This window comes from Brachycentrus maculatus, unplaced genomic scaffold (assembly GCF_059751285.1).
Source record: "Brachycentrus maculatus isolate JH-2025_06_01 unplaced genomic scaffold, ASM5975128v1 h1tg000136l, whole genome shotgun sequence".
NCBI lineage: Eukaryota > Metazoa > Arthropoda > Insecta > Trichoptera > Brachycentridae > Brachycentrus > Brachycentrus maculatus.
The window spans coordinates 203,276-225,827 of NW_028280889.1; the positions used below are offsets into that span (position 1 = coordinate 203,276).

The window sequence follows — 22,552 nt, forward strand, 5'->3', positions numbered from 1 at the left end:
TATCTTTTGTGATACATTTAAGAACGCAATAAATTGAATAAATGGTCTTAGATTTACTTTAAAAAAAAAAATTTAATTTAAAAGCTAAGAGTAAGAGGCGACCTTTAAAATAGAAAAAAAAAGAAAATTATTTTGAGGCTTGATGATATTTTGAATAAATGTCCATTTACATGGCTAAAAATTATTACAAAAACCAAAAAAATGTGACTCCGATCAATTGGTGTAATAAAATTAAAGAAATACATAATATATGAGATGAATGTTGGTAATTAAAGCAGAGGAAGAAGATAAAAAACATGGCATGATCAAGTGTTTCAAATACTTAAATGTAGTCAGGTCAGGAGTTGGAAAAAAAGGGTGGGTTTGTATGAGGAGATGCGTGAACGTGGAAGAAGTAAAGACATATTGACGTGGCGTTCTATTCACTCTGCCTACTGAACTGACATCTGAAGCATAAAATTACCATGTCTTGGTGCAATTTTCAGTTGAACCGGGCGTTAATTTACCCAACTTCGTACCAAAGGAATCAATTAAACAAGTCTCCAGGGAATGATCGGATTTTTTTTCAATATGATTATTTACCTACCTACTTATCAATTAGTTGAACAGAATTATGCAACACTACGCTACTAAACTTTTTTTTCGTAATGTTGGTACAAAACTGTCAACTCGGCCATTTCCGCAAGCCAATTTTTCTGGGCTAACCTCCTCTGGTTCAGCGCTGATCAATTTACTAAAAAGTTGATTAACTCGACCAGATTTTTAATAAAATAAACATGGTGAGTGTCATTTTTTCACTAGTTGTCATTTAAATGCAAATATCAAGCTGTCTGAAATGATAGTTACGTACTAAACTAATCACCACGTGTTCCCGCCTGACAGCGCCGACTTGACTGAACTGTGTCACTTATTTAAATGAGAATATATTATATATTATTATTTACAATAGTGTTCTTTATCTTAACTACAAAATATACTTCCATTTGTTCCACCCAGCAACATTACAGTTTGTTTTGGTATACCATAATTTTCCTATACACCAATTTCTTCTGTGCATTGAGTGATATGAAAACAGCGAATAATATATCATCTGAATATACTAAGAACTCTAGTAATAAAAATAGCTTTTTCAATGTTAAAATAGTCAGTTTTTTGAATACGTTAAAAACTCCTTAATTCTTATTTTGCTGTTTTAAAATAAATATTAATGAAATTATGGGCCCTGCAAAGATTTATACATATGACTCTTAGACAATTAAAAAAATGTTAAGTTGAAATTTGTGAGAATTTTAAAAATTGATATCATTTTCTAATTTCATTATCTTGTCTCACGAGGACTATCGAAAAAGACAATCAGAACCTAAAATCTGGCGGTGTCAAAAGTCTGCGTAATCGGAGGGCATGTATGACTAGATGTATGGATGTGAAGGAGGCGAGGAGTGTATGTCAGGACAGAAGAGTGTGGCGTTCCATCCTCTCTGCCTACCCCTGCGGTGAAACGGCGTGATGGTAGTAGTAGTAAACAAAACTAATCATTTTCTTTCGAGATATCGACGCAATATGTACATTTTATCAGTCCTATTCTTCTTGGCAGCTGCCTGTTTGGTTCTCCTTGTCCAGGATATATGTATTCGTCTACTATACTATAAACTATACAGACATCATTGTTCCTGTGCGTGTGTGCCGCGGCACACTGGTGTACCGTGGTGATTAGTTGGTGTGACGCGGAAAAAACGTCTTGTTTTGTGAAAATAACACAATTGCTCCAAATTTCGATTGATTAGGCTCTCATTTCGCATTAAACATATCGCTCACTCCTTTCAAGAACGTCATATATCAAAAATTGTCGATTTTCAGTTGTGCATGTTTTCGGAATGCCCAGAAAATGTACTATTTCCCAGCAAAAGAGGCATATTTTTAACTTAATATTTACCCGCTACAGGGCAGAAAGTGTTGTTTTTGCATTTTGAAGAAAAGGTATTATTTAAAAAAAAAAAATTAATATCCTCAATATTTTTCAAATGAAGAAAAAACCTTCAGGTTTTACCTAAAAAGATCTGTTGCACAGTAAAAAGTTCAATAAGTGACTTGATTTTTATTTTCAATACATTGTGTTATATTTTTCAACTTTAAAAACGCTTTCCTGAAAAATTAAGTTTTTTGGTTTATGACGTTCTTGAAAGGAGTGAGCGATATATGTTAACCTTTCCGGGAGTACAAAAATTGATGTCTGACTTTCTCTGGGGTGTGGGTTCTTTTACATAAAATATTTTTTCTTCTTCATTAAATTGATATATATTACGAAGATAAAAATTATGCTAAAATATATATTTTTTTAAAACACCTATTCGAAATATTTTGACAATTATCACAAAATTACACACAAATGTTCACTGATGTCATTGCTATACACGTTACATCATACTAATTGACAGACGGACTTCGACGTTCATTAACGTTGATACTCCTTTGAGGAAAATTCGCACCGACGTTCATTTACGTCCATACTCCCGGACACGTTAAATATGTTACCATAATATGGTAAATATGCACCTCTGAAATTTCGTAATTTGGTAGGTGTACCTTAAATAGAAACAGTTTGCGGAACACTGCTTTACATGATGTTTTTTTATTATATTACCCTTGCAAGTGCTAAAGGATGACTGAATCCCGAATCGGGACATATTGACATGCGTTCCGTTTCCAGCAGGCATCAGCAGTAGTACAAGGCAAGGGGGGGGACGTGGAGAAGCCGACCGCCGAGGCTTCGCTCATCCATCGCATCCGCATCACCCTGACCTCGCGCAACGTCAAGTCCTTGGAGAAGGTGTGCACCGGGCTGGTCGCCAACGCCAAGAAGCAGAAACTGAGGGTTAAGGTAACATCCCACTTTTTTACTTTATTTTTATTTAAAGGAATAACCGTCAAAGGAATATAAAGGAATAGCCTCTTCTTTTAGAGGCTTGTCTGCAGGTAGGATAGTAAGGATGGGGATGGTAGATGTGAAAAATACATCACAAATGCCCGAACCAATTTAAAATAAATCTTTCTTTATAAATTTATTTTGCACGTGGCGGGAATCTAACCCACAACGCCAGTTTTGGAGTTGAGCCACAGAGCCTGTTTTCTTGATTGTCCTCTCTTTCTCTTTTATTATTAACACTTTACCAACTGCACAATTTTGGCGAAGACTTGCGTTTAAAACTGCATGTTTTTTGTAAAAAATTAACACTTCAACTAGCATGTACTCCGTGCTGGCATCCTATTTTAGCCATGCATTATAAACTGCATATGCAATTTTGGCGTCCTTGGCTATATGCAAAATTGCTTATAATAAAAACATCTAATATTTACGCTTCGAATTTCACTACTCGATAGCAGGGAAATACAGTGGTACCTCGACATACGAATACGAATACATACGAATTTAATTCGTTCCGCAACCTTGCTCGTATCTTAAATTACTCATATCTCAAAGCAAATTTCCCCATACAAAACAATTGAACTACCATTAATCCGTTCCAACCTCCAAAATGTCACCCCCAGTTATTTTTGTTACGTGGTTTTGAATAGTAAATACGTATTTATAAATATCAAATATTTATTGCACAAAAACAAAAAAGAGAATGTAAAGAAATAAATTAGATATCCTCACTGGTCTTTGCCTTTTTCGCTACATTTTTCTCGCTTTCACCTGTAGGCCGTTTAGAAAAAAACATGTCCAAGGAGGTTTGTTTCTTCCTCCCTCTCAGAATGTTCCGGAAATGAGTTAGGCAAGTGTCATTAAAAAGGTCAGATGCACGACCTGTTGCAACTTTTTCTGGGTGTTTTTTTTCCACGAACTGTGAAACTCTCTCCCACATTCCTAAGATCTCTTGTAGAAATAACCTCCTCCTCTGACTCCTCAAAACCAATTTCTTGCATAACCTCAGTATGCTGCTGTGACTGTAACTCTTGTATCTCCTCAGTCGTCAGTTCCTGGGTGTGCTCCTCGATGAGCTCGTTCACGTCTCTCTCTTCCACCTCTAGACCCATGGATTTCCCCACACACAGCGGAAGCACGCTGCTAACTGATCGTGATGGCGCGACTGCGTGTTACTACCGAACCGAACTCGTATCTCGAATTTCGCTCGTGACTAAAAGCAAAAAATCACTTGCTCGTCGGCTCGTATCTCGAAAAACTCGTATGTTGGGGCACTCGTATGTCGAGGTACCACTGTACTTACACTATACCCGACCCTAATTATAATTAGACAGTCTACTGCCCGACCCTCAGTATACTAATCACCAGTGGCGTGCACAGATAGTTAATTAGGGCAGGCAGTAGAGGTAGGTAGTAAGGTAAACTGGTTCTACATACAGTTATTCGGCCGAGTATGAGTAGTAAAAAAAAACGCCCAGTACCGAGTATTAACCCTTATCACTCGAGAGGCGCCGTTACAGCGCCACATAAAATATTAATTCCACTCGTTAGGCGCCCCAGTGGCACTACGAACAATAGTCATACATTGGACGGGTGCACGGACAGATATCTTCATGTTTACTTGTTTTTTTCATATATTTGTAAACATAAATAAGCATATTTATTTGCTACCTTTCCAAAAAAAAGTATCTAATTTTCTAAGAATATCTTATTTTTTTCTCATATTTTTGCTAAAAAATCCTCGAGATGCTGGAGACCGATATGATTTTTTTTCTCAAGTGATATGGGTTAAAAGAGTACTCGGCCCATCACTAATAATAATAATGTTAATTTGGTTGTCCCGTTCTTTCCAGGGACCCGTGCGCATGCCCACCAAGATCCTGAGGATCACCACCAGGAAGACGCCGTGCGGAGAGGGCTCCAAGACTTGGGACAGGTTCCAGATGCGCATCCACAAGCGCGTCATCGACCTGCACTCCCCGTCGGAGATCGTGAAGCAGATCACCACCATCAACCTGGAGCCCGGCGTGGAGGTGGAGGTCACCATCGCCGACGATTAGACCGCAACTTACCTTGCTGTGCCTAAATAAACCATAAAAAAACTTGATTAAAACGTTTTTATTATTTTTTTCCTCACCTTATATTTAACCCTTATCACTCAAGAAAAAAATTTATGTAGGTCTCCAGCAACTCGAGGATTTTTTTGGAAAGGTAGCAAATAAGTATGCTTGTTTATGATTACAAATATATGAAGGAACAAGTAAACATGAAGAAACCTGTCCGCGCACCCTTGGATTTTGTAAACAATAAAATGTATGACTATTGTTCATGGCGCCCCTGAGGCGCCTAACGAGTGGATTCAATATTTTAGTGGAAGGCTGATCACCTTTCCTTCATGTGTAAAACGATCAAGATAACACTGCGTTTATATGACGCAGTGCCCTATGCACCATTGGGTGCGGATAAGGTTTTTTTTATATGATGCAGTGCCCTATGCACTATTGTAGTGCGGATAAGGTTTTAAAAAAAACTTCAGTACCTAGAATAGAACCTATGGTTTATCCCTAGATTCGTACAATTTATGACAGACATCCAGTCTGTGGGGAGCACCGATAAACACTCTTAAAGAATGTAGTGACAACTAGCATGTGGCACTCGGGGTTGTATACCCATACTCGTAAGGGCTTGCAAAAGCTACTGCAAAGGTGCAAGAACCCCGCGAGAAGAAAAACTACTTTTTTATATTTGAAGCACTAACTTTGTGATTTTCCATTTTATAATTAAAATGTAACTTTGTTTTAAATTCACTATAAATATTTTATAACTAACTAACTAACTAACTAACCATCACGCCGCTTCCCCGCAGGGGTAGGCAGAGAGAATAGAGCGCCACACCACTCTGTCCTTGCAAACATTCTTCGCCTCTTCCACGTTCATGCATCTCCTCATACATACCCGCTGATTTTTAAGACTCCTAACCTGACCACTTTCAAGTATTTGGCATACCTGATCGTGCCATGTTTTTCTCGGTCTTCCTCTGCTTCTTTTCCCGCTAACAATCGCCTCATAAATTTGTTTTACCGTTCTTTCCTTACTCATTCGTTCTACATGTCCAAACCATCTCAACACACCTTTCTTAATTTTATCGATAATGCTTATCTCAGCTTTGCATTCCTTCCTTATTTCAAATTTTATATTTATAAAATATTTATAAAATATTTTATAAATATTTATTAAATATTTTATTATAACTTAATTTTAATGTCTACCGGTTTCGAAGCTAGCCGGTAGAAATTATAATTAAGTTATAATAAAATATTTATAGTGATTTTAAAACAAAGTTACGTTTTATTAATATATTTTTTATTATTGTCGTACAGCACTCACAATTGATACTTATTCAAAAACATGAAATGGTAATTAAAAAATTATGGATATATGGACATAGCAATTAAAGAATACTCCAGAAATGTAAACTTTGAATATTTTGTGTCTAGAGTAGTCCTAAAAATAAAAATATTTATATAAAAACAAAACATATGTAAATTTTGTACTGACATTTCTTGGTGGAACTACATTTTATATCATAAAAGAACTACATGGTGTGAAAATTAAAGTGGAAAAACTGTACAGTTGTTGTTTTATTAATTAAAATATATTACAGTGATGTGTTAAGTGTGCCTAAAGTAATGTAATATTAAGTATGGCCTGTATATATGAATGTTAGGCTAGGTTACCAGTCCAGAGTAATTTTTCAAAAGGACATGCCCGCGGAATTATGTACTGTGGCTAAAAATGTGCCAACCACTACCCAAGGAAGGTGGAATTTCTAATATACATTTTTCTTATTGGAAAAATACAGTTAGCGAGTTATTTTTGAACTTAAAAGTTACAATAGTGCTGAAAGCGTCGGCTAGATGGCAGTGCCCTGAATGGGCGTAGCATCGCATTCCTATGTTTACGAATGACGTAATGCCCCAAGATGGCGTCAGTTTTGCCGCGCATGTAGTCACAGTCACTCCCAGTTCCCGTCTTGCGTATTGTACAGCCGCCGATCCGTGCGCGTAAAACGAAAATAACACAATAAAACGTCCAGCGTACCGCGGACATTGTGTTACACGGCATAATATCATCGTGCAGTGCATAGTTTCACAGATTATGCGTGCGGAAACAAACTCGAAACGACTCTGTTTGTGTGCCCAGCCCTTAGTGCGTTCATTTGTGTAAAAGTGTCAAGTGTTTTATGATTCGCATCCTGAATTGGATGGATTTGTTTTGATTCGAAGGTAAGCTTTCCAAAAATAAACTTTTACCTTTCTAAAAATCAACAAAACTACATGTTTTTTTTCTTCAATATCACACTTGTTCGTGCGGCTCGACAGCTTGGGGCAAACCTACTTTTATGTCAATGCTAGTTACAAGTTAGGATACGTGACACAGTTTCTGAAGCCGAAACATGTAATTTACGCCATTTCTCACATTACAATCGCACGTGTTCGATACTTGTTATAATAAAATTACTAAATATATCCAAATAAGTCGTGTTGTTTTCTGCGGGATCCGTTTACAGCGTGAATCCAAAAATATGTGCGCGAGATGTCTTCAGAATTCAGATAACCGTTATATCTAATGTCGTTATATTTTTAGGTTGTCGATAAACATTTCCGAATATAAATGCGACCGGGCGGCGGTTTTGTTGAGATTATTATATCATTTATACAATTGGGAGTTGTTTTTGTGAGGACAAAATTGACACGATGATGTCATTCCTAGGCGTTGCTGCAACGCTACTTGCTACTTGTACCGGCAACCGATATAAATGTTTGACCTTATTCATTCTCACACTAAAAAAAACACCAATTCCTACGCCCTATGTTTTATTTTAAATTATAGTAATTAAATTGTACTACATTATTAAGTAATAAAACATTTCCTGACGTCTATCACCATGGAAAAAAATCGTTAGAAAAATGTTTGAATTTAGATTGAATTATATTTTAATTAGGTAGGTACCTGTCTGAATTATATAGCCATGTCAAGTTTTCCTGTTTTCAAGGTCACCAACAAACGCGCCTGTCTCGAAAATTGCATTTTTTTTTTGGGATTCTAATTAAATAATGGGTACCTAACCTGTTTGGGTTATCTCAAGGGGGGAAAAAGCTACCTTTTTATACACGTTTTTAAAAATCATTTTATAAATATAATATGTAAGAAATATGTTTTGTTTTTTGTCTTTTATATTTTATAAACACAGGTAAATGATTTCGTATATTTGGGTAGTACGTTTTCTAGGTATGGAAATATTGATAAAGACATAGAAAGGAGAGTGAATGCTGGGAACAAAGTGAATGGTGCACTGAAATCAGTTATAGCAAATAAAAACCTATCAGCGAAAGCTAAACTGGCAGCACACAACGGAGTCCTGGTTCCGACCCTAATGTATGAAAGTGAAACATGGAGCTGGCAAAAGAAGGATGAAAGTAGACTTGAATGCAGTCGAAATGCGATCTCTCAGAAGAATGTGCGACAAAACGATGTATGACAGATGTACGAATTGTGAAAAAAGGAATGCAAAGCTGAGATAAGCATTATCGATCAAATCAAGAATGGTGTGTTGAGATGGTTTGGACATGTAGAACGAATGAGTAAGGAAAGAACGGTAAAAAAAATATGAGGCGAATGTTATTGGAAAAAGAAGCAGAGGAAGACCGAGAAAAACTTGGCACGATCAGGTATGCCAAATACTTGAAAGCGGTCAGGTTAGGAGTCGTAACAATCGGCGAGTATTTACTAGATGTTTGCGCCCTTGAGGTAGTATTTTTTGAAAATAGCGCTATATAAATTATCCAAATTTATTATTATTATCATAAAGACAGGGTGGTGTGGCGTTCTCTTCTCTCTGCCTACCCCTGCGAGGAAGCGGCACGATGGTTAGTTAGTTAAGATGCGAAAACTTCCAGTTGGTCCTTACTACGTTCTGCCGGTAAGGTGAAGGTTCGATGTATTGGATGTGCGTAATATGTGTATGTTTCTTTATAAGGTCACCCATCTCGAAATGTCACCGTTCATTGAACCGCAAAATACAAAATGTCGGGTTTTAATTTTAAAATGGACATGCATGTTTTAGTGTGACCCTCAATTTTCCAGATCAAATCGATCATGTATACCATATAGGTCATTATCGCTCTAAAGCATCGCCCGGATTAAGGCTCAGTATTCGTTAAGGCGCAAATTAATTTTCTCTAAATCCAGGTTACGTTTTACGTAATTTTTTTATTTTTCTTAAAACGCCGTTTTTGTATTGAAAAAATAAGTTTTTCGTCGAAATAATTATATGGTTTTGAAAAGAAAGAGTTTTCGAGGGAAGGAGTTAAAAAAATTATAAAAATATTTTTCTATAAGTATATTATATATCCGCCTCCGTAGTGTAATGGTCAGCACGCTCGGCTACTATTCTGGAGGTCCCGGGTTCGAATCCCAAGGGGGGTAAAATAAACGTTAAGTGATTTTTTCACTGTTCTATTTATTCAATACTACCCTGGACTGGTACCTGAAGCGGAGGGCTGATCACCTTTCCTTCATGCGCAAACGATCAAGATAACACTGCGTTTATATGACGCAGTGCCCTATGCACCATTGGAGTGCGGATAAGGGTATATTATATATTCTATATACATTCATTGAAAAAATCGGTCGTGAGCAGACAAGGGACCTCTCCGGTGGTCTCCGGTGGAATGAAGCACAAGCCAATCATACGTTTTATCATGCTAACTGAAGTACCGGACGGTGAAGTTCCGTGTAGTGCACAAACGCCCTAACGTTACTGTAATTTTGTGTAATTCATGAGTGAAAATTCTAGGTAAAAACGCTCGCTCGTTTTGGTAGTTTTTATGTCATGGTCTTTTATATTACATTAATAAAAAATATTAAAAAAAAAAACAATTGAATTGTTCAACTGAATTCGGAGTATTGTGTATAGGGTTTCGTAATATATTGTATGTATACATAATGACACTTTCGGCTTTTCTAAATGTATTTTTTTCAACTCTACGACAAAATTTTCACGTGACCCCATTATGCACTTGATAATAGTAGCATTAAGGCGGGATATTCAATAGCTCGCAATTAATTTTCTTTACACCCTGGTAACATTCAACGTAATTAAATTTTTTATTTGCCTTTAAACGTTATTTTTGTTTAAAAAATATATATATATTCGAAATAAATATATGGTTTTGAAAAGGGTCATTTAAGGCAGTGTCCCGCAAACTTTTTCTATTCAAGAATCCTGGATTATAATCACATACATGAGAAACGCCTATTGTTGGAGATAATCTGGATTTGTGAACAAGTGTTTGGACACACTAAAAAATGTTGTAAAATATGAAATAATGACTTGGTTGGCAGTTGGCAGCGAGCGAGCAGAGGGCTGCTAAGGATATTCACTCCTTGCCCCTGCGGTTAGCGACACGCTCGGTAGGATATTATGCGTCATTAGTATTCATACGATGGAACGCCGTCTTGGATTCGAATCCCATAAAAACAAATATGCCATTACGATAAAAATAGTTTCCCATAACAGTGGCCAGACACGCAGACGATTCGCGATGTAAAATCAACCTGACTTGACGCCTAACTTATTGTTTACTTATTGTACCTATTTTCAGTGTACTTTTATTTTTTTTACATAAATGTTTGTAATATTAATATATAACTACTCATGAGCCTATCACTCACCTAGGCAAGAGATCTGGTCCAACAGCTGTTAGATGAAACACGCCAAGGAACTAACTGATCATGGGGTACTCGCGAAAATTCACCACAGAAGCTATAAAGCTTAGCAAAAAACAAATAAGGATCCTAACCAGGACCTTGTCAGAACACTGCAGACTGAGGGAACACATGACCAAAATTGGACTACACGGCTCCCCAGTATGCAGATTTTGTATGGAGGATAACGAAACGCCATTCCACATTCTCTATAATTGTGACGCACTCGCTCGCAAACGAAGTCACATCCTTGGAGGTCCACTACTGGACACCGAGAAGGTGAAGCTCCTACCGCCAAGACAGGTCGTGTGCTACATGACTCACGTAGGTCTTGAGAGTGAGCTGTGATACAGAGGGAGGTCACAATAGACCTAATATGGTCGCAGTGACATAAGGGATGCAAGATCCATTGACCTCATAATAAAAAATATTTAAAAAAATATAACCACTCATCGAGATTTTTATGTCTACCGTTTTCGAGACGTACCCGTCTCTTCGTCAGGACAATCGCTATAAGGTATGTAAACAGTACTACCCGTCACCACCATGGCACTATTCACGCACTTACAACTACACATAATGTTGATCACATGCGCTTTCCCTGCTACAGGGCAGAAAGTGTTGTTTTTGCATTTTGAAGAAAATGTATTGTTTAAATTTTTTTTTTTAAATATACTAAATATTTTTCAAATGGAGAAAAAACCTTCAGGTTTTACCTAAAAAGATCTGTTGCACAGTAAAAATTTCAATGAGTGGCTTGATATTTATTTTTAATACGTTTTATTGTATTTTTAAACTTTAAAAACGATCTCCTGAAAAAAAAATTATTTTTAATTTAAAAAAAAAAGTTTTTTATGTATGACGTTGTTGAAAGGACTTGGCGAAATGTGAAAGAGCTGTCAAAGATTGTTTGCAAAGACAAGTCTACGCCGCGAGGAAGCGGCGTGATGGCTAGTTAGTCAGACATATATCGATGTCCTCAGTATGGAGTATCGAGTATGGAGCTCAGCTCTGTTTGGCACAAGAGAACCAAAAGGACGTCCAGTCCTTTTACGATGCGAGAATATAAGGACAGTGCATTGTACATGAGATGCGTGTTATGAACGTCGTGAAGTCATAAACGTTATCAAGCCTCGACCAGGAATTATTTATAGAGCTGATAAGCAGTCGAGCGAATCAAATCGTAGAAGAAGGAAACGTCTGGTCAACGATGTTTTCTCTTTATTTTATTTTTATTTTTTATTTATTTATGGTTCACAAACAATGAAAAACATATTTTATTAATTGTTTCGACATTAACTTTGTGGTAAGACATGTTACAATGATTAAATAAAACACTTGTTCTTGTACCACTTGAGTTTTATTAAAGACTACAAGTTTCAGAAACTAAACTTCCATCATTCAGGTCTGAATAGAAACTGGGTTAAATTTATGTATTAATTTTAAATCAAACACAGATTTTTTGAGTCTACTAAGTTGTATTTTACTAACAAAAACACATAAAAAATTATATTGTGACAATTGTTTCGCCTTGTTAGGGCATTATCAAACGAATGTCATTCGTTATAGTGGTCATTCTCAGTGGACATTCGTTTGATAATGCCCTAACAAGGCGAAACAATTGTCACAATATAATTTTTTATGTGTTTTTGTTAATAAAATACAACTTAGTAGACTCAAAAAATCTGTGTTTGATTTAAAATTAATACATAAATTAAAATGGAGTTCTACAAATTAAACGCCAAATCAATAAATTAACTGGGTTAAAGTTCACTCTACCACAATTTGATACCTAGAAGCCGCTTAGGCTCACAGAAATAGTATAAAATTGAAGTATTTTTTTTAAATAATAAAAACGTATTTATTTTTTTATTTATTTACATAAATAGTATACGTTTATTTAAAGAACAATTAAAAACATATTAAAAATATTTTTTGCAGAAACCCACCAAGCCACTTTGTGTGTCTTGTCGGTGGAGTTCTTTTTACATACATTTTTTATTGTTTTTATCCATTTTAACCTAATATACACACAAAAAAGAGGGAGAAAGAATATAACTATTTTACTATTGATCATTTACCCATTCCTTTATTTTGCCTTTGTTCCATATTTTATTTTGACCTCTAACCTCCGTTGGCAACAAATTAAAAATGTTTGGAACGAAATACTAAAGCGTTACTCCCATATTTATTGTTAATTTTTGGGACTGTATATTTATAATGTTCCCGATGAGTTATTCCCATTACCTTATAATATCTAGACAGTATCAGGAAGTAGCGAACGGGGAGTTCATTAAAAATGCCGCATACCGTAGTCGCAGACCCCTTCCAGAATTCAAAACAAAAAATATACTTAACATGCAAGCTAGCGAAACTTTTCAAGTATGTCTGCCTGAATTCTGGAGGGGATACTCATTGTCCCTCCTGAACCCACCTTGCCTACGAGACGGCGGATAAACGAGACTTTTAATCACGCGCGTTTCAAATTTGCTTGTAAAAACAAAATGCATTATTAATAAGGGGTGTATCTTGTGGACAGTATTATCGACGTGTTAGTTCGGCGTACGCGCCACGCGCGTATATCGTAGTCATACAGGAGAAAGTGACCGAGTGCATTTTTTACAAAAACGTGATCATTATTTGATATCTTACTAGCTTAACCGTTTGATTGCCGATCGTCGATTTTCGTCGATTCGTGTTTTAACGAAGATTGCCGATCGTCGATTTCCGTCGATTGCGTCAGTCGTGCTCTGATTCGCGCGTACGTAGGGTGTGGTGCTGCGGCGTTGGTAAATATTATTCTAATATTATCTTAATAGTTGTAAGATCGTAGTAAACCGTTTAAATTTCAGATTCATTTATTATTTTTTTTATTTTAGTTAATTTAAAAAACATAATGTCGAGCGCGTCCTCTGAAATGTCTGATAGCGGGAGCGACGATTTCCACTCCTCTAATTCAAGTTCGAGTAAGAGTAGCTCTGGTGAGAGTGATGTCATATCCGTGTTTCCCAACCGCAGGATGCGAATTTCCAGTAATTCTTCTGATCGTGACCAAGAAATGGAGAGTAACACCAGAAATTACTCATTTACAAATGTACCTCCCGGAACCAATTTTTCTACCGAAAATTCTCATTTTTTCGAAACGCCTGGACTTCGGGATCCTCCTCCGCGTGATTCCAAACCTATATCATATTTTGATTTATTTTTTAATGTCATTCTGTTAACAACGATAAAAAATGAAACCAACAAATATGCCCAACAATTTCTTGAAAACTCTTCTGACACTTTACGAAACAAATCACGTGCCAAGGCTTGGAAACCGGTGTCTGTATTGGAATTGAAGGCTTTCATAGCGGTCATACTTGAAATGGGTATTACACGACGACTGTCAATTGTTTCCTACTGGAGTACAGATTCGAGGGGCATACCATGGTTCAAACAAATGTTCTCAAGAAACCGATTTCAGATAATTTTGAAATTTTTTCATCTAATTGATAATTCCACCTTGGCTCCATCCAATCATCCAGACTACGACCCCTGTGCAAAATTCAATATGATAGTTGTCCATGCCAATGAAGTTTTCCGACGCCATTATATCCCTAATCGCCAGCTCTCTATTGATGAGTCATTGGTAGGGACTCATTGCCACTCAAAAGTCAAACAATATCTCCCCAACAAAAAACACCACAGATGGGGAATAAAGTTTTGGATGTTATGCGACTCCATAACCCATTATTGCTTGGCATTTTTTTGTTACCGAGGAGCAAAATTAGAGCAAGACAAGGATGATACAAAAAAATTTGGCCTTGGCCATGTTGTAGTAATGAATCTGTTAAAAATTGGTAACTACCTGGACAAAGGTTATCATATTTTTGTTGACAATTTTTTTACAAGCATTCAACTGGCTAAGACTTTATTGGAAAGAATTACGTATATTACAGGAACCATCCGTCGAAACAGGAAATATATACCACGTGAGGCACAAGTGTCTCAAGTTGGAAAACCTAATTATTATAAAAGTGACGACATTCTTCTCTGTTCATATCGAGATAAAAAAAAACCAAAAAACACCCGGTCATCCTAATTTCTACAAATAGTAATACGAGTGGCGTCACAGTGAAAAAATATAGGGGTTCATACGAAACGCAAACAGAAAAACCACAGATGATTCATGAGTACAATAAATACATGGGCGGAATAGATGAGTCTGATAAAATGTTGTATGTATATTTAGATGAAAGAAGAATATTGAAATATTGGAAAAAGGTAACATTTAACATTTTTGGAAGAATGGTTTTAAACGCATATATAATATATTCAATCAATAATGAAGGCAAAAAAATTTCAAGACACGAGTTCACATCAAAAATAATTGAATCGATTGAAAGGGAATGGTTACCTACAAAAAAAAAGCTGAAATTTCTTCAACAATTTCATTCCATAAATCCAAACTGCAGAAGCTTCCAGGAAAGAATTTACGTCGCTGTGTGGTCTGTAGTAATAAAGATGGTGCTGGGCTGCGTAGATCAACGACTATTTGTGCTTATTGTAAGAAGGGTGTCCACACGGCGTGTGCAGGAAAGCACAGTTGTTGATTTTCTTTTGTTTTTCATTTTTGTCTTTCTTTTTTTCTAAATAAAATACTGTATTCATTTATACAAGCGTTTTATTTCAAATATTTCGACATTCTTTAATAAAACACCGAAAAAATCATCAAAATTCATGAAAATTCAAAGAATTTATGGGGTTTTAAAAAAATATATAGTTTCATAAAAAATGATGTTTTTTTGGTGGCATTTTACAAGAAACTGTATGCATTTTTTGGCACTCAAACGGTTAATATTGCCCTGAAAAACATCCCAAAGGATTTTAAACTTGGAAGTATACTATATTGACTTCTTAAAAATGACTAGCTGCGTTGATGTTTATTTTGTTGCCAAGTAAAAGTGACTTAAATGGCCCTCCTGAACATTTTACGTTTTGTTAGTTGGTCACTTTCTCCTGTACGACTACGATATGTATCATTTTATCCGGCGCGGAGTACCGCGCTACGAGCGTACGCCTGATGGCAATGAGTCGAATGGCTTAAAATATAATTTCGTAATCGATATTATACCCTTACGGTATTGACGCAATATTTCATTTCAGTGTGTTCAGAAATGTGTAAACTCGAAGACTCGTGTTTATACTCGCTTGTCTCAAAGCGAGTATAAACATGAGCCGCGCGCGAATGCTACACACAAAGATAGAACAGTGTGTACTTAGTATAATCTTCTCCTAACCCTTATCCGAACTCAACGGTGCATAGGGCACTGCATCGTATTGATGCGGTGTTATCTTGATCTTTACTCACAAGACGGCAATGTGATCACTTTAGCGCTTCAGGGACCAGTCCAGGGTAGTATTAAATAAATAGAGTGTAAACTCACTAATATTTATTTTCACCACTCCCTGGGAAAAAGGGATAGAAAAAAAAATTCAACCTATTGGAGTTATTTTCTAAAAAAAACAGAATTTTTAACATAACCTGGTTTGCAAGTGGACTACTCATATACCGAACGCAGTGTACGCGTTGAACAACAAAGACCGTGAAAGATCAGCATTGAAAAGAAAACGAACGGCGGCTACCTGGGGCCAGTTTCGTGTCCGAACGAACCCAGAAATGTAAAACACTCACTGGCCGATCAAAAAGCCGTCTAGACATTGATATTGACGTGCTGACCGCTGGGAATGGATTCACATCACGCGATGGCGTTTACAAAACATAAATTCTAGTACAAGTAATGCGGTGAACAACATGGACTCGCTAATCGCGTACGTTTTGTAGCCATTTTTCACCAAATGCCTTGTGTATAGAAAAAAAGTCGCACATTCCTCCTGATAAGGAACTCTTGGCGCCGGCTAGCCGCACGCCGCGGTCCACAAAATACCTTTTGATACTTCTTCAAACTCTTATCCGCACCCCGATTGTGCATAGGGCACTGCATCATATAAACGCTGTGTTATCTTGATCGGTTAACACATGAAAGTATGGTGATCAGCCCTCCGCCTCAGGTGCCAGTCCAGGGTAATATTGAATAAATATCAGTATACGTAATACTTATATAATTATAATATATTTCACACAAGCACATTTCGCTCACTCCTTTCAAGAACGTCATAAATCAAAAAACTTGATTTTTCAGGAGAACGTTTTTAAAGTTTAAAAATATAATACAATGTATCAAAAATAAATATCGAGCCACTTACTGAACTTTTTACTGTACAACAAATCTTTTTAAGTAAAACCTGAAGGTTTTTTCTCCATTTGAAAAATATTTTTTATATTTTAAAAACAATAACTTTTCTTCAAAATGCAAAAACAACACTTTCTGCCCTGTAGCGGGTAAATATTAAGTTAAAAATATGCCGCTTTTGCTGGGATATAGTACATTTTCTTGGCATTCCGAAAACATGCACAACTGAAAATTGACGATTTTTGATTTATGACGTTCTTGAAAGGAGTGAGCGATTTGCTCTCTCATAGATGCGTGTTCGTTTGCTAGATCTATACTATATATTTTGTACTAATCTTTATGTTTCTGTGGCTAACTGTAATTGGCTTGTTTAATGTATATTCTTTTAATGTTTTGTTTTTATATATGTTGCTGTTGTTAACCCAAATAAATAAATAAAAAATATTTATTATAAAAATTACATTTCTCAAACAAAATTCGAATAGACATCAACAATATTTCTCCTACAATAATTAAAGAAAACACTTGTTTTATACCACTTGAGTTTTATTAAAGACTACATGTTTCAGAAGTTAAACTTCCATCATTCAGGTCTGTATAGTAACTAAAATATAAAATATAAAATTGTTCTATAAATAAGGAGAGGGGAAAGTTAGGGGGAGGGGGTTAGTCAAGGGATGGAGTTTGAAAACAAAGGAAAATTGGAAAACAAAGGTGAAGAATTGTGAAACAATATATTATTTAATACATTATTATTAGAATTTAGTTTTTTTATTTAAAACAAGTGTTTTCTTTAATAATTGTAACATGTCTTACCACAAAGTTAATGCCGAAACAATAAATAAAATATTCCTCTTAAACAATATTTCAATATTTCTTGCTTGTATTAGTAATCTACAGTCTGCAAATTATTCTCTCGATTGAATTATGTTGTGTCTTCACCCAGAGCACCATCTGGACCGGCGGAGAGTCAAGGGTCGAGGGTCGAGGGTCGCCCTCGAGTTAAATTGAGCGAATGATCTAATAAGGGTCAATAGTTCTATAGTTCAACTGGCAGAAAATTGCGCGTATGTAGTCTGCAACCAGTGTTGCCAATGCCAATTTTCACAATTCCCCAAAAATCTCGGTCAATTTTCCTAAATTGGGAAAAAATTCCCCGATTCCCCACATAATTATCCCATGGAAAAAAAAACAAGTTTTTATAAAAAACCGACTGGTTTAAAAAAAAAACATTAAAAATGTTATCGCCTTACTTGGGCTTTTACATACAATACATAGAAATTAAAAACCATTTCACACGTAATAAAATATAAAAGAAAGTATAGTCTAAAATATATATGTATATAACTAACTAACCAACTAACTATCACGCCGCTTCGTAGGCAGAGAGAATAAAACGCCACACCACTTTGTCTTTGCAAACATTATTATATATATATATATATATATATATATATATATATATATATATATATATATATATATATATATATATATATATATATATATATATATATATACATATATACATACATATTTTAGGCTATACTTTCTTATATGTTATGTTTCTTTCTTATGTTTTAATTTGTACCAGAAGATGAAAACATCTGTCGTTTTCGAAACTAGTCGTAAATAATAATGAAACTCATTAAAGTGGTATATATATAAGTGTTTAATTTTAATAAAATACATATATTTAGTTACATAGTACACCAAAAAAAATTGACATTCTATACCTACTCATTGTTTTGTAGCATTAACAGAGTTCAAAAAATGAAAATGTATACAATTATGTAGAACACGTAAAAAATACTAAAAGAAGAACACACAAAAATATACTTTCAACACATTCTTATGTTAATAAATGGTAAATGGACGTTATTGAAAGGAGTGAGCGACATGTCTTATGTATTTATAATTAGCTTTCCTCATAAGAGTATTATTTATTTATGAATATACAGTTCATCACAGCTTTTAGACATTTTATCAATAATAATAATAAAAATATTGTGATAAGATACGAAAATGTCAACATTAAATGCAGGAGAATTAATGCATGATATTTGTATGACTTATTCTAATCTTATCACTTAATATGGCGTCAAGTGAGCCGATGTAATCGAAGATAACGATCATTTAATGTACCGTGCCGCGGTCGTCGCAGTGCCACTCCCGTTCCTACACTTATCTTGCTGTTGGATACGAACGCAGTTTCCTTATGTTTTGACATCTCAACATAGATGAAGAATAATATGGAAATCTGGGTATTTACAGGGCTTACGACCGTCATATGCTTGGTCTGCCTCATGCCTCTAGCGACACAGCGAGTGTTTTTGCCTAGAATTTTCACTCATGAATTACATGAAATTATAGTAACTTTAAACATAAAGAGTAAATCCACTCACAAGTAGGCATAGGCTATCAAACTTATAAAGTTGAAGCCTGAGTAGGGACATGATAAACGGTGTTGCATAAGCCGTAGCTAGATTTCAGAGTCACTTGGACGTTAGGTAAAAAAAATCTTGCTGTTGGATACGAACGCCGTTTCCTTATTTTTTGACATATCAACATAGATGAAGAATAATATGGAAATCTGGGTATTTACAGGGCTTACGACCGTCATAGGCTTGGTCGCTTATGATCAGTTTACACACGTGTAACATTCACCAATTCTACCCATGATTGATAACTACACTATTCAAATTCTTGAAACTTCTAGATATATTGATTACAGTTCTTGACTTCACTAGAGACATCTATGGTGGGATGAGGGAAGCTTTTTATTAAGCAGAAACACTTTCATTTGTATGTGAGGTCCGAATCCTGGATTATATTCACATACTTACTTGAGAAACGCTAGAAAATATACTTTTCATTTTACTTTTATTTTAGCTTATAATTTGACCAGTCAATTAATTTACAACATTTAGACTGTGTCCAAATATTTTTTCACAAATCTGGATTATCTACAATTACAAGTTATTTTTTTTATATCTCAACATAGTTAAATAAGAATAATGCCCAGACATCCATTTTCTTCTTCATCTATTTTGAGATGTCAAAAAAATAACTCCTAATTGGAGATAATCCAGATTTGTGAATAAGTATTTGGACACACTCAAAATGTTGTTAGTATATATATATCAGTTCCTGAACATGACAAGGTGCTTGTCGAAACAGGTTGGAAAAAAGTACCAAAAATAAAATTGTTAAAAATTAAATCACCCCTTTTTCTGCCAACATTGGAGAGTTTGACGATTACTTTTAAATTCTGGGGGATGAAGATGTCTCTTGACCAGTTAATTTATTTACAACATTTTGAGTGTGTCCAAATTCTCATTCACAAATCTGGATTATCTCCTATGATTGGAGATAATCCAGACTTGTGAACATGTATTAAGATAAATATCTCTGAAAAGAAGTGATAACATTTAACCATACTGTATACATAGATATGAGATCAAAAGATCATTCGTAAGAATTAACTTACACGCAATTTACGATGAATCCAGTGAAAAGGTAACATTACCCTTCCCGCCGAACGCCACCAGTCTAGTGAAACGGTAAAATTACCCTTCCCGCAGATAGTGTGTAAGACGCACTCAAAATGTTGGAACGTATTATCATTGTTGAACGTGAGAGAATTATTCTGCACTCTGATGGCTAAATTGATGACCGAGTGGAGAAGATGACGTCAGGGTTTGTAAAAATAGGCATGAATGGCTTCGGGTGATGTAATGTGAAGCCAACAGGTTGCCTTACTTTCGGATTCGGAATAATCCCAGCTTAGGCACACTCTAAGCTGTCCTTACAGTGTTTGAAGAAATACAGTACACTGCCGATTTTCCGGGACCAGCCGGGAAGCGGATTATCCGGCATGCTTGAGTCATTGAAAAAAATATTTTATAATAATAAAAATATTTCATTGAGGCCCAACATTGGATACATCACAATTTAATTTTCTTTAACTAACTAACTAACCATCACGCTGCTTCTCCGCAGGGGTAGGCAGAGAGAATAGAGCGCCATACCACTCTGTCCTTGCAAACATTCTTCGCCTCTTCCACGTTCATGCATCTCCTCATACATACCCGCCGGGTGGTACGACTCCTAACCTGACCACTTTCAAGTATTTGGCATACCTGATCGTGCCATGTTTTTCTCGGTCTTCCTCTGCTTCTTTTCCCAAAACATTCGCCTCATAAATTTTCTCTGAACCCAGGTAATTGATTTTTTGGGTTAAAACATCGTTTTTGTATTGAAAAATAAAACGTTATTGAAAGGCAAATAGTTTAAAAATAATGTTTTTTTTCTTCAATATACCTTCTTCAGTTCTTCAAACTCTTATCCGCACCCCAATGGTGCATAGGGCGCTGCATAATATAAACGCACTGTTATCTTGATTGTTAATACATGAAGGAAAGATCTTCAGCCCTCCGCTTCAGGTTCCAGTCTAGGGTAATTTTGAATAAATATTAGATTAAAAGAAATTATTTATATTTATTTGACCCCCCCCTGGGAATCGAACCCAGGTCCTCCAGAACGGTAGCCGAGCGTGCTACTTTACGAGGTGGACAATATCGTAGTCGTACAGGAGAAAGTGACCAACTACCAAAGCGTTAAATATGCAAGAGGGCCATTTAAATCACTTTTGCTTGGCAAAAAATAAACATCAACGCAGTTAGTCATTTTTAACAAGTCAATATATATTAATTCCAAGTTTAAAATCCTTTGGGATTTTTCAGGGCAATATTAAGCTAGTAAGATATCAAATAGCCAATGATCACATTTTTGTAAAACAATGCACTTGGTCACTTTCTCCTGTATGACTACGATATATGTATATATGTAATAAAAAATCAAATTGCAATTAATAAAAATAAATTTAAAAATGTGCGCGGAGACACGTCTGGCCCCTTGCGTAGCCGGTCGCATTCTGAGTGGATGTTGGCTGCGATTTCAGCATATAATATGGCTTCGCTAACCCGTTTTTCCAATATTGTCCAATTCACCGCCCGTTTTCCATCTGGTCTTAGTATATTTAATCTTTACGCTCTCTACTTCACTGGTCCATTTAAAATTAGGTCATCTCGTCGACTGTGTATACTCCACATCTTTACGACTGTAAATAATATGAATCCCAGACAATAAATAGTACATTTGGCACGGATATAGTAAATATTGCATTCTGCGGGGGAAAGTGAACATACAGCCAAACATCGATATAACGGACTTCTATTTTACAATTTTATTTTTATTATTTTTATATTTATTTATTGGTGCATACGCCTGTAACGCCTTTACATATAGAATATAAGAAAATAATTATGAATGTACAGCAATATAATGAAACGTAAGTACACTACGCAATATAAAATATCTAGGGCAAAAATAATAAACACAGTATTACAATATTAATAAAAATAATGTGTAGGAAAAAAAGACACTCACATTACATTACACTCATGTCGCTTAAATTCAGAGACATCAAACACTGTTTAGATATCTTCTTCTTCTTCTAACCCTTATCCGCACCCATTGGTGCATAGGGCACTGCATCGTTTTGACGCAATGTTATCTTGATCGTTATCAGATGAAGGTAGGTCCTGCGCTTCAGGGTAAT

The 22,552-nt window shown here is 35.6% G+C and overlaps 2 protein-coding genes and 1 long non-coding RNA gene across 8 annotated transcripts in view; all 3 read left to right on the top strand.

Annotated features, from left to right (window-relative positions):
• Positions 1-674: 674 nt before the first annotated feature.
• On the top strand, positions 675-5,036 carry RpS20 (ribosomal protein S20). Of its 2 annotated transcripts, none has more exons than XM_088260509.1 (3): positions 675-779; positions 2,708-2,878; positions 4,777-5,036. In XM_088260509.1, the coding sequence occupies exons 1-3, from the start codon at positions 777-779 to the stop codon at positions 4,981-4,983; spliced, it is 381 nt and encodes a 126-aa protein (XP_088116635.1). In that variant the 5' UTR covers positions 675-776; the 3' UTR covers positions 4,984-5,036. The 2 variants fall into 2 exon arrangements, with proteins under 2 accessions (XP_088116635.1, XP_088116636.1); XM_088260510.1 differs by having other exon boundaries at positions 2,711-2,878.
• A 1,877-nt stretch (positions 5,037-6,913) lies between these two features.
• Positions 6,914-22,552, top strand: part of cora (erythrocyte membrane protein band 4.1 like coracle) — a 100,731-nt gene continuing 85,092 nt past the window's right edge. For all 5 annotated transcript variants that reach the window (XM_088260504.1, XM_088260507.1, XM_088260506.1 and 2 more), the window contains exon 1: positions 6,914-7,209. The gene's annotated coding sequence lies outside the window, so the exon portion shown is untranslated. The remainder of the gene's footprint in view (positions 7,210-22,552) is intronic.
• Positions 13,356-15,349, top strand: LOC148309200 (uncharacterized). The gene is made up of 2 exons (XR_015837573.1): positions 13,356-13,482; positions 13,573-15,349. It is a non-coding gene; the product is annotated as an uncharacterized LOC148309200 (long non-coding RNA).

What these genes read in the sequence shown, in the direction of transcription:
- RpS20 (XM_088260509.1), top strand. An exon ending in AGCAGAAACTGAGGGTTAAG is followed by an intron (nt 2,879 to 4,776) that starts GTAACATCCCAC and finishes CGTTCTTTCCAG; the next exon opens with GGACCCGTGCGCATGCCCAC.